Here is a 15,183-nt window from a genome sequence, read left to right on the forward strand (position 1 = left end):
AACTAATGGGAGAACACAGACATGAATCACACAGGATGAGAAGCTATGAATGGATTGTAGTCCACCCTGTGGGAGAGGAGAAGCCACACGGATGACCTCATGGATCCAATTAAGCGCATGTAGTAATGAGCTCACAAGTGAGGAAGGTCAGTGACAAGTTGTCATGGTCCCTTGGGCTTCAGATAAGAAAACTGAGGCAAGGAAAGATTTAATTGTTCACAGAATCACAGAGTTGGAAGGGATCTCAAAGGTGACCCAGCCCAACAAATTCCTGAAACTCTTCTTCAATAACCTCAACAAGTGGTTACTCAACCTTTTTGAGAAGAGCTCCAGTAAAGAAGAAATGCATCCCATCTTTAGGCAGCCCAGTCCACTTAGGGATAGCTCTAAGTATTCAGATATTTTCCCTATCTTAAATCTGAATCTGCCTTTCTGCAGCTTCAACCCACTGATCCTGGTTTTGCTCTCTGGAAGCAGAGCAAACTTTTCAACATGGTAACCCCTCAAATATTGCCATTCTGTCCTCTGCCCTCACAAATATTCTCTAGTTCCTTTATCCAATCCTCAAGGCTAGACTATCATTCTTGGACACCCTCTGATGCTTTCCAGTTTGTAGACAACCCTCCATAATTATGTCCCCCAGAATGAAATACAATACTCTTGATATGGTCTGACCAGGGTAAAGGCCAGTGGGATTATCACCTTCCTAGTGCTGGACACTGTGTCCCCCTTACAGCACTAGTGGGGTTTTGACTGCCATATCCTACTATCAACTCATGTCGAGCTTTCAGTCCATTAAAATTCCCATATCTTTTTCAGATGAACTATTGTCTAGCCAAAGCTTTCCCCCTTTGGACTTGTTAAGTCGATTCTGCAAACTGAATTTAAGACTTTACATTATTCCTGTATTCAGTTTCCTTGTATGAGATTCAATCTATATTCTAGTCTGCTGAAATTTTTTTTAATCCTCACTCTATCATTCAACTTGCAAGCTCTCCCTCTCAGCTTTGTTTCATTTGCAAATAATTTGATAAGTATACCATTTATGTCTTTAACCGTGTCATATTCAAACATATAATACTTACTATGAATCATGCCAAAGGTGAATGAAAAGATAAAAACAAGTATATGTAGTTTGTTACCCAAAACGATTTGAAAGATAAAAGCAGGTATACACCCCAAAATGACTTGGATATAAGAAATGGCAGAAAAGACATTATTGATCTATCTACAAGTATTTATTAAGTGCCTACCTGCTATGTGCCTAGAATGGTGCTAAGCACTGTAGATACAGAGAAAAAAAATTAAACCATCTCTGATCTTAAAGAACTCACAATCAATTAGAAGAGGCGACGTGTATTCAGATAACTATTTACAAAATACGTGCAAATAAATGCAAGGGAATTTTGTTGGGAGTGGGAAGATCAGGTGGTTGTTATTATTGTTTATCTTTAGTTCCCAAAGAGCACCATGGCATTGGGAAGGCAAAGCTATGACTTGCAAGTGAACTGGATTTAAGTGAGGGAGGGCTGTGAAAAGTCACCAGCCTTACTTTCTCCTCCAGGACCATCTGAGTCCAGTGGCCAGATATAGATCAGGACATTAGTAAAGATGGTCACAGATGGGAAGATCAGGAAAGACCTTATATGGGAGGTAGAGGGCATACATAAAGAGATTATATATTATACAGATGAAGTTGAGTGCATCCATACCAATGAAATCCCCAAATCTTTTAAAGTATTTAAATATTTTTGCAGTTGTTTCGGGCTGGGAATGCAGAGATGAAAAAAAATTCAGGCCTTGCCTCAAAGAGCTTACAATCTAGTAGGAGAATAATTATGACACAGATGAGAACAAAGCACAGCTAAGGGAAGGCTTTATTGAGGGAGTGGAAGCTGAGTTGTCTATTTATTTGACTGAAATGATTGGCCATTGCAGTAAAAATAGTCAATTGATATGGTCACTCCTAGACACTGAGCTTCAGGATGGTGAGATATCCCAGTGCCTATCACCAGGCTAAGCAGAACCAGGCCAAAGGAGGTTGGTGGAAGGAAGTCTCAGTAAAGATAACCTTTTTCCCCACTTTAACCTAAAGATAGCTAACTTCTACCAGGCAAGGCTCTGTAGAGAAAGAGGATGCCTGGTGGACACAATCAATACATATTTGAAAAGCAGGATTTTCATTCCCTTAAACAACATCCTACCTACCCAATCAATTTAAATATACATTTGTTCTAAGCTACAAACATATGGCCCCCTGAGATCCATATGCCACCGAGGAAAGAAGAAGAGATTACAACTACCAGAGGTAGGAGAAGAAATCTCTCCCTGTTGTCCCATACAATCTATAAGAGCAAAACAAATCTCAAATCACGCCACATCCATCCTGCCCAACGCTAAACAACTCCAAGAAAACCCCCATAAGTCTGGGCACAGTTTGAAATGGACCAGGAGATAAATATTATCAACTTATTAGCTCCTGATGTAAAACATTAGCTTTCAATAACTTCCCAGCCCTCTGAGTGTGGAGTAGGCGCTTAATAAATGTTTGTTAAATTGAATGGAAGTAAAAATGAATGCATGCTGAGAACAGACCTGGCCTTTCTCCAGGCACTGTCATTGGACCAGCATTAAAACCATAAGTGCACGTGGCTAAATGTGTAAAATTAAGAGTCAGACTTAAACACAGAGATAGAAGGAGAAAGAAAATGAAGCTGTGAAGCAAAAGTTAAGAAAAGAAACACCCTGGGGAATACAACACATACATTTGACAGATAAGAAGACTTCGCCAAGTTTATTTTTCTGAAGTGAAGGAATACGGGGGAGCACAATTCAGATACAGGAACGATTAATCCAAGATTAAGGAAAACTGTCTAAACAGTTTATCTCCCAGTAATAAGAAGGCGTCACAGTTTAAGAACCCAGTGAATGGAGCAATTGTTTAAACACAACGAAAAAATGCCCGCATCCAGTAGAGACGAAATGAGCATTGGAGTAAAATGAAGGAGCAATTTAAAAGCCTTTGAAAAAAATCAATAGACTGGCAGGGAAGAGCAGCCTTTTTGAGCATTGATGGGCCCCTAAAGCTCTTCATACATTGTTACTGAGTTTAGCAGCCGGGAAAAGAAAATTACACAGTTTGCAAGGGTAGGCGGGAATCAATACTGTAGTTAGTAAAGAGATGCTATTTCACATCTGACTGGCCAGAGGCCTGCCTTCCTCGCTTGTCCTGATACCTGTTTGTTAACAAGTCACTAAGGGCTGAAAAACCAGATACTCTTCAGGGTTGACACAAAAAATAGGCACTTAATTTGCTGCCCTGTGCGCACTATTGGGGAAGGATGAACGCGGCAGATTAGCAGGGTCAGTGTAATCCCTCACAGGGCATTGTTTCAGGCCTGGGGTTTCACAGACCATTTCTGGGCACTTAGTTAAAATCTCATATTTTAGACCAAGAATCCCCATACACCCACAGCAGTCACTAATTATGACAAATAAAAAGCAGAGAGTGGCACTGTTGCTCAAAAAACCTGGGCCGGGTACTCCCATGAACTCTATTATTCTCCCAGTGTATTCATTATTGCTTTTCCTCAACGTTATATCACCTGAGGTTGAAAATGTAATTTCTCTTCCAAAGGAGCCCAGAGCAAAGGAAGCAGTGCTAAGATCATGTTCCAAATGTGTAATTTTTTCCTTTGGAAAAATTCTTCCAATAAAATAAAGATTGAACTCTTATTACACACTAAGATAGACAAACAGGGGAAATAACATCTTATGAACTTAGAAGCATTAACACAGAACTGAAGAAGGCAAGGCAAGGCAAGAAGTATTTCTGTAGTGCCTACTAAGTACCAGTCACTGTTCTAAGCTCTTCATAGGAATATTATCGCATTTTATCTCCATGATATCTTCTAAGGCAGGTGTTATGAATATCCCCATTTTACAACCAAAGAAACTGAGGCACACAGAGGTTAAAAACCAGTGAATGGGGACATGACATCCATAAGTACACAAGGTGATGGTAGGAGAAGAGCATGTTTGGAGTCCTAAGCCTGGGGTTCGAATTTTGGCTCTATTCCTTAACTGCCTGTGTGATCTCAGGCAGGTCCAGGGATCTGCTTGGGCCTCGGGCTCCTCATGTACAGAGTGAGGGAGTTCAGCCAGATGATCTCAAAGGTCTCTTCTATCTCTGAACCCCATTAATCTGTGGCATTTGTTGGTATTACCTAGAGCATAAGGCGGCGGACCTGGACTCCCACAGAACGCTTAATAAGTATATTCTTAGGACTTAGTGATGAAAGCATCCTTAAAATCTGTCTAGTACAAACCCTTCATTTTCCAGATGAGGAAACTGAGGTCCAGGAAAAGGAAGGGACTTATTCAAGGTCCCACTGGCTATAAAGAGCAAAGCTTGGAGTCACACCCAGGCCCTCTGACTCTCAATCTTAGGTGGCAGAGTATGTATAATTCATCTTCCTGAATTCAAATCTTAAACTAGCTGTGTGACTCCAGGCAAGTCACTTCACCTTGTTTGCCTCAGTTTCCTCATCTGTAAAATGAGCTAGAGAAGGAAATGGCAAACCACTCCAGGATCCTTGTCAAAAAAATCCCCGATGAAGTCACAAAGAGTGGGCACAACTGAAATGACTCAACAACAACCCACTGCCTCCCTTTAATGGTCTCTGATGCTGACGAGGGCGAGGAAGGATACTTCCCAAGTGTCCAACAGCAGGAAAGATTATCTCACATGATAAGGCTGTACTAAAGAGCAACTCAGGCACCAAGCCTGTGCATTTAAAAGAGGGTAGGAGCCCAACGTTCTGGTTTCCGAGCACCTAATGAATACAAGTGCATTTTATCATACCTAGTAGCACATCAACTTAGCTGCATTTTCTCTCTTTAAAAAAAAATTAATTTTTTTCAATTAACAAAAATCTACTTTCTCTCCCTTCTACTTCTTCCACCCTTTGGGGGAAAAAAAAGAAATGAAACAAAACCCTTGTAACATGTATTTAGCTATACTTTCAAAAGAAACTGAGTTAACACTCACCAATTTAATGTGATTTAAGCTCAATATTTACTGGCTAGAAAACAGTCTTCAGAAGGCAAGGCAGTTAAAGGCTGACTTGCTTTTGATGACCCTATTCAGGGAAGTCCAGTTTAACGACCCTGTGTTTGGACTAAAGTGATCCCTGGATCCCTTCTAGCCCTAGTGCTCTGTTCTTTGTCCTAACAACCCTCCCGGCTCTGTGCTTTGTGATTCCAAGTTGAAATATATTCTTCAGGTTTTTGAAAACTCTAATTTTATTACCTCTGACCACTTGCTAAGAAGCCAAATGCAAGAAGTCTTTCTCCTAACTGCACATTCTTACCTGCATGGTCTCCGCAAGCAGCCATGGGGCTATCTCCCCTTTGAGCCAGACGAAGGATTTAGAACTTCATTTGCTGGGAATTAGTCAACATTTCACAATGGCTCATTATTGTTATTGTTCATCCTCTGAAAACCTGTCTCCAGGATGGTTAATGGCTGAACCAATTGCCAGTTTAAAAATCACTTCAGAATGGGTGGAACTCTATTTGACACAGGCGGGCTAAGAGATAATGTGTCTCACTGGGAAGAAATGAGGTTAGTTTCTAAGTAAGTACTATGGCTAAGTCAATTAACTTCTCTTGCCTCACTCAACTGCTTCATCAAAAAAACAAAAACTTTAATCCTTTAAGGATCTGTGAATCCCCACTGGTGGGCTTCTCTCCACCAATGCAGATCATAACTTCTCTAGGAGATAGATGGTCTTCATGAATTCATGAAGTGGCTGAAAAATGCATCACCCTGTGACCAACCATCTGGTGACAAGTAAGACTCCCTACACTTAGCTCAGCTGGTCCTTAGACAAGAGTCCATCACTGGGCTGTGCTCAAGGTCTGTCTCGCTTGACAGAAGGTATTAGAAGCTGACTGTACTGAAATAGCCTTTGAGAATGTCCATAACACAATTAGGTGTCAGAGGAAGGGTTCTGAAGGAGAACGGGAGAGAAGAAGAAAGAAAGAGAGAAAGAGAGGGACAGGGAGAGAGGGGGGAGAAAGAGGGAAGGGGGGAGAGAGAGAGAGAGAGAGAGAGAGAGAGAGAGAGAGAGAGAGAGAGAGAGAGAGAGAGAGAGAGAGAGAGGGAGGATGTATAGAACATGGATACGCACAAGCAAATGAAAGTGACCCAGTCTTCAAGGAAAAATGAGACTGTTTCCAGAAAGTGAAGGATATACTCATGTTTTATATTCAATAGCACTATGAAACTGGAACCAGAACAGAAAGGTTCACATGTTTAATAATTAAATCAATCTAGGAAGCAGGAGACCTTCCACAATATGTATCTTCCTTACATAGAAATATCATGTAATCAATCCTAATACTTCTCATGAAAGCACATACCAGTCTGCCTCAAACTGATGGAGTTCCTGAGTTCCAAAAGCTTATTTCTAAGTCAGTGGTTGGGAACTCAGGGCCCATTTTTCCATTGCTAGAAAGGGGCACATAATCACAGAATCTAAGAGGCTAGCTAGTCCAACCTATGTCTGATGAAATGTTTATAACAAGAAATCACAGAACTAAAAAGGACTCTCTGAGGCATCAAGTACAACCCATTCCTGAACAACAATCTCTTGTACAAGATGACTGACAAGTGTCATACAATCTCTATCTGAACTTCACCCTCCACAACGAAGGGGAGCCCACTGTTTCCCAGAGCTATAAACAACATGTGTGTGTGTGTGTGTGTGTGTGTGTGTGTGTGTGTGTGTGTGTGTGTGTGTGTGTGTGTGTGTGTGTGTGTGTGTGTGTGTGTGTGTGTGTGTATATATATATATATATATATCTTTGGGACAACCACAGTGCTAGAAAGTTTTTCTTTGCATTAAGCCAAAATCTTCCTCTCTACAACTTCTGCCCTCTGCCCCTAGTTCTGTCCTCTGGAACTAGCCCAGTCCAAAAAGCCCTTCACTGAAGTCTTCCTCCAATGGCTCATTGTGACATGGAAATTACTATGGGCTCTCAAAGACTGGGCCTGGGGCAGCTAGGTGGTGCAGTGGATAGAGCACCGGCCCTGAAGTCAGGAGGACCTGAGTTCAAATCTGACCTCAGGCCAAACACTTAACACTTACTAGCTCTGTGACCCTGGGCAAGTCACTTAACCCCACCTGCCAAAAAAAAAAAAGACTGGGCCAGAAAAACACAAGCTTTGTCAAGTGGTACCCAAGCTGGAAAGCCTCCAAGTACAAGCTGATAATGGGCCATACATCCACCATCTAGGAGGAGCCCAGATACAGGGGGAGAAGTTCACCCTTAGAGAGTTGGCCACCAAGCAATGTTTTTGGTCCACAGCCAACTTAGGAAAACCATCTGCTAAAGCCTGCTAGGGTTGGAATTAGAGAAAACTGAGGGGGGAGCCATACCTACAGAATCACTGAAGTAGCTAACTAGCACTAAAATGGAACTACAAGACTAAGTTGGGTTATGTGGCAGCAGGAGGGCAGAAAGCAAGGTCCTCATAGGAGGGAGGAGGGAGGACAGCACAGAGCTCTAGGCAAAATTCTGAAATAGGGGAAGGTTATCTTTGGAATCCTCTTGTATAATTCCACATATACCAGCTGTCACTTTTCAGTGCCCTCTCCTTTCCAACCACAATCAAACCTCAGTGAAGCTATCAGTTAAGTTCTTAGGAAAAAAGGAAAGTTTATTGAGCTAATTTACACTAAGGTGTGAATGACTGATGGTCACTTAATATTTCCAAAGGCACCTGAATTTTTAAATGAGGCCATGTGGTTAATTCAAATCTCCGATTAGTAGAATTTCAAACAGGTTATCTGGGAGCAATGGGTAGATCAAGCCTGCCTGGGAATTTTCTCAGTATTAGTTTCTCTATGTTGTTCCCGCTTTCCCCAATTCCTTCCCTTTCTCTACTTCTGAAACCACAAGCTTTATGGTAAGAGCACCAAGTGCCAGAGGAGGAGGAGGGAAGGGAGGAAGGGCTACCGTTAGGATGGTAATGACTGAGGGGAGGACAGGGTTTGCCATTTACATGGGAGTCGGCTGTTCCCTCTTTATCAGGTTTTAATGGAAACATGTCCACCGTAACCGGTCCTTCTCCCTCCTGGAAACCCCATTTCACTTTCTTCCACCTGAGACCCACCTGGGTGCTGTGCTTGCTTCTCAAATTTCTTCTTTTCCTCTCTGGCTTTGTCTTCTGGGTTGATAGGATTTCCACACTCATCCCGGGGAATGATTTTCCCATGGAATGGGCACTAGTAAGAAAAAATAAAAAGGGTTTGGATCAAGGAGGGAAAAAGCCATGTCTACAACAGCCTCCCATCCATGCTGGAAGGCCAGGAACACTTAGGGAGAGGAAGTATGGTTTAGTGGAAGGTGAGTTAGACCTGAAGTTAGGACTCTTGGGTTTGAATTCTGGTTCAGACACTTATTAGCTAGGTGACCACTTGGGCAAGGCACTTACCCAATCTGGGCCTCATTTTTCTCATCTGTAAAATAGGAGTAAACAAACACATCTGATAGACTGAAGAATTCTGACCAACGGAATGACCATCCATGATTACAGAGGACTGATGATGATCTAAGCTACTCATCTCCTACCAGAGAGAAGATGGATTAAAGACGTGGAATGGGACATACATTTCTGGACACAAATGATGTGGGGATTTGGTTTACTTCACTCAGAATATTTGTTACAGGGTTTTTCTCTTCTTTTTTTCTTTCAAGTTGGGGAGAGAGGGTGGGAGCCAGAGAAAATAAATGCCTTTTCATTGGCTGTCCCTCATACCTAGCATGCTTCCCCTCTTCAATTCTGCCTCCTGGCTTCTCTGGTTCTCCTCAGGACTCAGTTCAAATCTCATCTTCAACGAGATGATTTTTCCACTCTCCAGTATATATCAGACATGTACATAATTGTTTGCATGTTATCTCCCCCATTAGAATGTGAGCTCCTTGAGGGCAAAGACCAAGTCTGTGCCTTTCTTTGTATTCCCAGGGCTTAGCACAGGGCCTGGCACATAGTAGCAACTTAATATATGCTTATGGATGATGATGATGATGATTTGCTAATTAAAAATAAAATCAAATAAAATTATAGATTAAAAAATAAAATAAGGTAATAATTTCACTTGTACTACCTATCTCCTGGTATGTCCTGAGGAAAATGCTTCGTAAACCATAAAAGTGCTACAAAAATGTGATTTGTGACTCACTGCTCCCATGTTGATAGGTAAGAAATTCCCACTCCTGAAATCAAGAAGTTCAAATTCTATAAAGACATCACGGCTGTTAAGAGTTCCAAGGAAGCCAAGAGAACCACTAGTCCAACCCTCTCATATTATGGTTGAGCAAACTAAGGCCCAGAGACACCCAAGCTCACAGGATCATATATCTCCTCAAAAAAGTGAAGGCCAGAAAAATAATGTGACTTGCTTGAGTCACAATTAAACTCTGCTCCTCTGACTCCCAATGCAGCCTTCTCTCCACTCTTCCATGTGGCCTGAAGTGCCAGACAAGCTAGAAAAGGGACAGATTAACCTTGGGCAGGAGACCCAGATCTTCTGGCTGCAAGCTCAGCGCTCTTTCCTTCATGCCATGTTACAAAATTATTTCTGATCTAGGACCTCTGGAAAGAAATGACTAATTTGGCATAGGAAATTAAAATCTCAGAATTTGTTTGAGATTACAAGGCTAAAAATTCATGTGCTACCAAAACTTCTTCATACTTTCCCTAGAAAGGAAAGAAGGAAGGAAGGAAGAAAAAGAAAGAAAGAAAGAGAGAGAGGAGGAGAGAGAGAGAGAGAGAGAGAGAGAGAGAGAGGAAGGAAGGAAGGAAGGAAGGAAGGAAGGAAGGAAGGAAGCAAGCAAGCAAGCAAGCAAGCAAGCAAGCATTGTTAATGCTTTTACAAGTGACCAGTTATATGAGAAGATAGAAGTCAGGAGTTTCAGAAGGGACTTTTCCTGCATCAAAATCCTCCTCTCTGAGATTCTGAAAGGAAAGTAAAGACTAGCGCTTATTTGGAAGAATAGGACCAGATTACAGGATCACAGATTTTATAGTTGGAAGGGACCGTAGAGATGATCTAAGTTTCCTTTTCTTTGTCATTCTCCTCCCATCTCCATTTTATAGTTAAGGAAACCATGGCCCAGCAAGGGTAAGGGACTTGCCCAAGGGCACATAATTACTAAGTAGAAGAGGAAGAATTAGAATCTATGTCTTTGGACTCCAAACCCAATTCTCTTTCTTCTTCAGCATGTTTCCATAATTCTATTCTCACTATCACATACAAGGTTTCTTTTAAGCTAATTTAAGAGCAGCCCTCTTCCCCATCATTTAAAATATTTAACACAATCCACCTCTCAGAACAAGTGAAAAAGCATCATTAAAATAACATGATTTATATAGGCTTGACTCCCAGGCATTGCATGGAGGATGCTCCAGGCATTATAGTTTTTTATGCTGGACAGACTTCTACTGCTCCATGAGATCTCTTTTGTTTTCTGCAACATTAGTCAAACTGCTTCTATCCCAAGAAAGTAGTTCCTAAGTGGGTGTAGCCTTCAGGAAAAATCCTGGATTCTTCCCTTTTTCCTACATTCATATCCATATGAAATTAGGTTATCCTTCCCTGGAGAGCAGGTGAGAGGAATAAAGAAGAGAAGAGGGAGACCCAAGTGATGATGATCCCGTAATGATGATGATAGAGAAAGATGAGGATGGGTTACTAAGAACTGGAGTTTTCTGTCTTTGTATAAAATCAACCCTGAGCCTCTGCCAGCAGAGTAAGCTTGGGATAATTGATTCATTTTCTGTTTCCTAGTGATGATGATCTCTCTGCATATCTTTAATATTGTTTTATTAAACACAATATATATGCAAAGAACAACAACAACAAAAAAGATTGTACATGAGAAGTAAAGGTCTCTACTATGACCAGCTTGCTTTTTAAGCATATACTACAACCTACTTATAGCTTTTAAAGCTGTCCTGCTGGTCTGGCCTTCCTTCTGTTCTTTCCATTTAAAAAAAAAAGGTGCTTCAGTAACTCTCTTTTCTTTCTCTCCTTCTTTCCCTTTTTATCCTACCATATCCCAATCCTCTCTTATCCTCCTTCTTAGGTCCCCCTTTCCCCTGGAAAAAGCTAAAAGCCGAGCCCTCCTGGCCCTGGGCGCACCTTCAGCCGATCCTGCCTCTCACAAAGGCTCCCGTTGGGCATCAGGGCCCCACACTTGTGCTTCACAGGCTCAAACTTGCCAGCAAAGGTGATGTAGCGGCTCTTCAACATCTCAGCAATTTCTGTACTTTCCACTTCCTCTTCTGTCTCATTTGGTTTCCAGAACCGATGCTCGGAACCAAATCTGTGAAATCAACAAGGGAGATAGTGTTACACATAAAAACATACTTTTTTCAAATCACTCCAGAGTTCCAAACTCTCTGTGGGTACATCCTGGTTTTTGTTTTGCTTTTTAGGAGACCAAATCAGGTACCTTTCACAGCTACATTGACCAAACAAGAGATAGATGTAATTACTAAAGATAAAATAATTAAATACAGTTTGATTACATGAAATTTTTCACAAACAAAATTAATACAACTAAGAAACAAGATAAATGATCAACTATAAAAAAAATCTTTGCACCAAAAATCTTTGATAGGAGTCTAATATCAAAGATATATAGGCAACTAACAGAACCAGCAGAACAGACCAAAAGCTATTCCCCAATAAATAAACGACTTAAAGATATGAAGACACAGTTCTCAAAAGAATTGCAAACTATAAATGACCCTATGAATGGTGCTCCAAATTACTAATAAGAGAAATGAAAATCAAAGCAACACTAAGGTTTCATCTTACACCCAGAAAATTAGCAGAGTTGATAAAAGATAGGAATAGTCAATCTTGTGGCAAGACAGACATACTGTACTGTTGGTGAAATTGTGAATTAGTCCAACATTCCGGAAAGCTTTTTGAAATTTATACAAAGAAAGTACCTGAAACATCCATACCCTTTGATCCAGAGATTCCACTGATAAGCATATGCCCCAAGGTGGTCAACAATAAAGAGAAAAGTCTACCAAATATGCACAAAAATATGTATAGCAGCATTTTTTTTTGTAGAAGCAAAGAATTGGAAACAAAGTAGATGTCACTGATTGGAGAACAGCTAAACAAGCTGTGGTACATGAATGTAATGGAATATTATTGTGCTGTGAGAAAAGACAAATATGAGGAATACAGAAAAGCAAAGGAAACAGAACCAGGAAAACAACATGCATGATGACAAAATAATGTAAATGGAAAGAACAACAAAAAAAAACACCTGAAATTGAATGCTCCCCGGAGGGAACTGAGGCTCAGAGAGGAAAAGTGATTTGTCCCAGGTCAGACGATGAATTAGAGGGAGAACAAAGATTAGAATACTAGATTCTTTACTGATGAACTCTGTAAACCTTAAAGTGCTCCAGAAACATGAGCCGTCATTATTGTTATTGCTATTACTGTTATGACTTCAGAAATGCCCTGGGAGTCAGATAAAAGCAAAGCCAGAATGTCACAGGCAGCAACTCATACACAGCCTTCTTCAGGAAAACTTCAATTGCCCCAATTCTCTTCCTGTACTAGAGGAACTACATGAAGTACCCACCAGGTACTTTTTGAGTTAACCCTGGGGGAAAACTCCTATGAAGTGGTGTAAGGGAACAAGGGAGATCTAACACTCTCCTAACTCAAACAGGCTTTGTTTCTCCTAGACCAGAGAAGAGAGCAGGAAGGACATAGGTCCTCAAGGCAGACGACCATGATGGAACAAGCACTGGTCTGGGAGCTGGAAGGCTGGGGCTGTGGTCTTAACTCAACCATCAATTCACTGTGTGTGACCTACAACATGTCCTGTTCTCTTTCAGGGAAATCCCAGATCCCTCCTATTGCCAATGAGAGATTCAGACTAAATAATCTCTAAGCTATAGTCTAGCTTGGATGTTCCACGTTCTAAGATCCCACTCCTACTTCTAATGATCCATGTTCTAAGGTTCTCCCCCCCAGTCCCTGATGTTCCATGTTCTAAGATCTCTCCCAGTCCTGATGTTCCACGTTCGAAGGCCCCTCTTGGTTCCTAAATGAGTTCTTTTGCTCCACTGTTCCTAAATGAGGATTCAGGCCCAACTATAATGAAAGGGAAACCAAAGTTCTATTGTTCATCACAAGGATCCCGGTACATTTAAACATAATCCAACTGTCTTACACTCCATCTCAGTAATATGGCTAAGCTAACATATACTAATTTGATCATCCTGGCACCTGGAACCTGAAAAAGAACACAGTGGGTTTTCTGGAATGGTGTTGATTAACCAAATGTTGGATAATCTAAAGATAGAAATGGGATGACCACCATACTCTGTGCTAGATGCACTATCCCACATACTGCAGAAAGCCAACTATACCACTATATCCAGAACCACAGAATGTCACAGCTAAGAGAGAGCTTGGGGATCCAGTCTAATCCTTTCATTTTATGGACAGGTGAACTTAGGCCCAATGTGGTAAACTGAGTTGCCCAAGTTCACACAGCAAATAACAGCCAAGATACAAACCTCAGTTTTCTGATTTTCCACTATGCCATCTTTCTCTCTTCTGGTTCTTTTGACAATGGATAGAAATCAAGGAACTGTTAACTTTCAGAGTAATACAAACCAAAGTCCAGACTTGAGTGAATCCCTAAGAAGGCCTCCTTCATGGTCCAGTGCTTGCTATGGGGCTACAACATGCTTCTGTTCTGGGCTAAGTCAAAGGCTTGGCCAATACTCTGTAATCTCAAGCATGCGTGCCGGCCTGGCGTCTCTGTAGGCTGGGAAGTCACTATCTGCCCTTAGTTTTAGTGGGGAGAACAAATACCCAACAATTCATCAAACCATTGGTAGATGCATCTGATTTCACTAAGGATTTGAAAAATTAATTTGCAATGCAAGTTAGAGCTTCAAGACAGTTTGGCTAATCTCATGGGCAAATATTCCTCAAGACCTTTGTGAAAATTTAACCATCCTAAAGGCTTTAAAAGGCTGGCTTAGTTTAGAGGCCAAGAGAGAAGCAGCCTTGGCAGTGGAAAGCTGCTTCTGTGTCTAATAATCTCTTAACGAGAAAAATATGAAAGGCAATGAACCATAATGCTTCGTGACGGTGGTCTTGAAAACACAGAAAGAAAAGGAGAAATATATCGTGGCCTAGTAAAAAGAGGCAGCCCTGATAGGAGACAGAGAGCTGGCCTAAGAGCTGGAAAGACATAGGTTTGAATCCTGCCTCTGACACATAAGGGCTGTGTGACCTTGGGCAAGTTATTTAACCTCTCAGTGCTCTAGGCAACAGCAACTATATATTGTAGAAATGATACCACCCTACACTGTTAGAGGGAGTTTTCTGACTTGGAAGTTCCCTATGCTAAGTCCCTATAATGAAAATCCAGCATAAGGTAATAAGCTTTATAGTATAAATGTTTAACTTCTAGTATAATCTACAACACAGTATGTTATAATATGTATTATAGGATGAACATTGAACTTATACAGAGGCAGAATCCAACCTCCTGGTCCAGCACTTCATGAGCTAGACTTTCACAGGACCCTAAGAATTTGAGACCTCCTAGTCCAAAGCCCTAATTTTACAGATGGCCAAACTGAGGCTTGTCATGGTAAGCTGACCTGCCCAGTACCACACCAGCAGCTAACAGCAAAGCTGGAATTCAAACCTGGATCCTTCAGGCTCACATTCTGGGTGCTCTTCACTTTATGAGGTCAGACTTACGTACATGGTCTCCTACAGAGCAATATGGCAACAGATCCACAGAATGCCATGTAACTGTGAGTTATTATGAAGCAGACATATGATCCTCTCGTCTACAATCCAGATACATTAAGCGTAAAAAGATACAGGAACAAAGAATGGTTCCTGGGGTACAGTTACAATTACAATCCAACTCACCCAACACTTATGCTCCTACTGTTATGTACACTGTAATACTACCAGGCCCTGAGAGTACATTCTCAAAGTAATTCCAGGTTTACGAGGCATTTTCCTTATAATCACTCTGTGATACAGACTATGTGAGATGATCCTCATTTTACAGATGAGGAAACTGAGGCTCAAAAAAAGA

General features: G+C 41.2%; 1 protein-coding gene across 1 annotated transcript in view; it reads right to left on the reverse strand.

Annotated features, from left to right (window-relative positions):
* Window positions 1–15,183, reverse strand: part of UVSSA (UV stimulated scaffold protein A) — a 101,895-nt gene that overhangs the window by 6,208 nt on the left and 80,504 nt on the right. The window contains exons 11-12 of the mRNA XM_020992249.2: window positions 11,214–11,397; window positions 8,183–8,294 (exon numbers count right to left, since the gene is read on the reverse strand). Of these exons, the coding sequence (XP_020847908.1) occupies window positions 8,183–8,294; window positions 11,214–11,397 (296 nt within the window). The remainder of the gene's footprint in view (window positions 1–8,182; window positions 8,295–11,213; window positions 11,398–15,183) is intronic.

Source organism: Phascolarctos cinereus, unplaced genomic scaffold (genome assembly GCF_003287225.1).
Source record: "Phascolarctos cinereus isolate Bilbo 61053 unplaced genomic scaffold, phaCin_HiC Scaffold_9;HRSCAF=440, whole genome shotgun sequence".
Taxonomy (NCBI): domain Eukaryota; kingdom Metazoa; phylum Chordata; class Mammalia; order Diprotodontia; family Phascolarctidae; genus Phascolarctos; species Phascolarctos cinereus.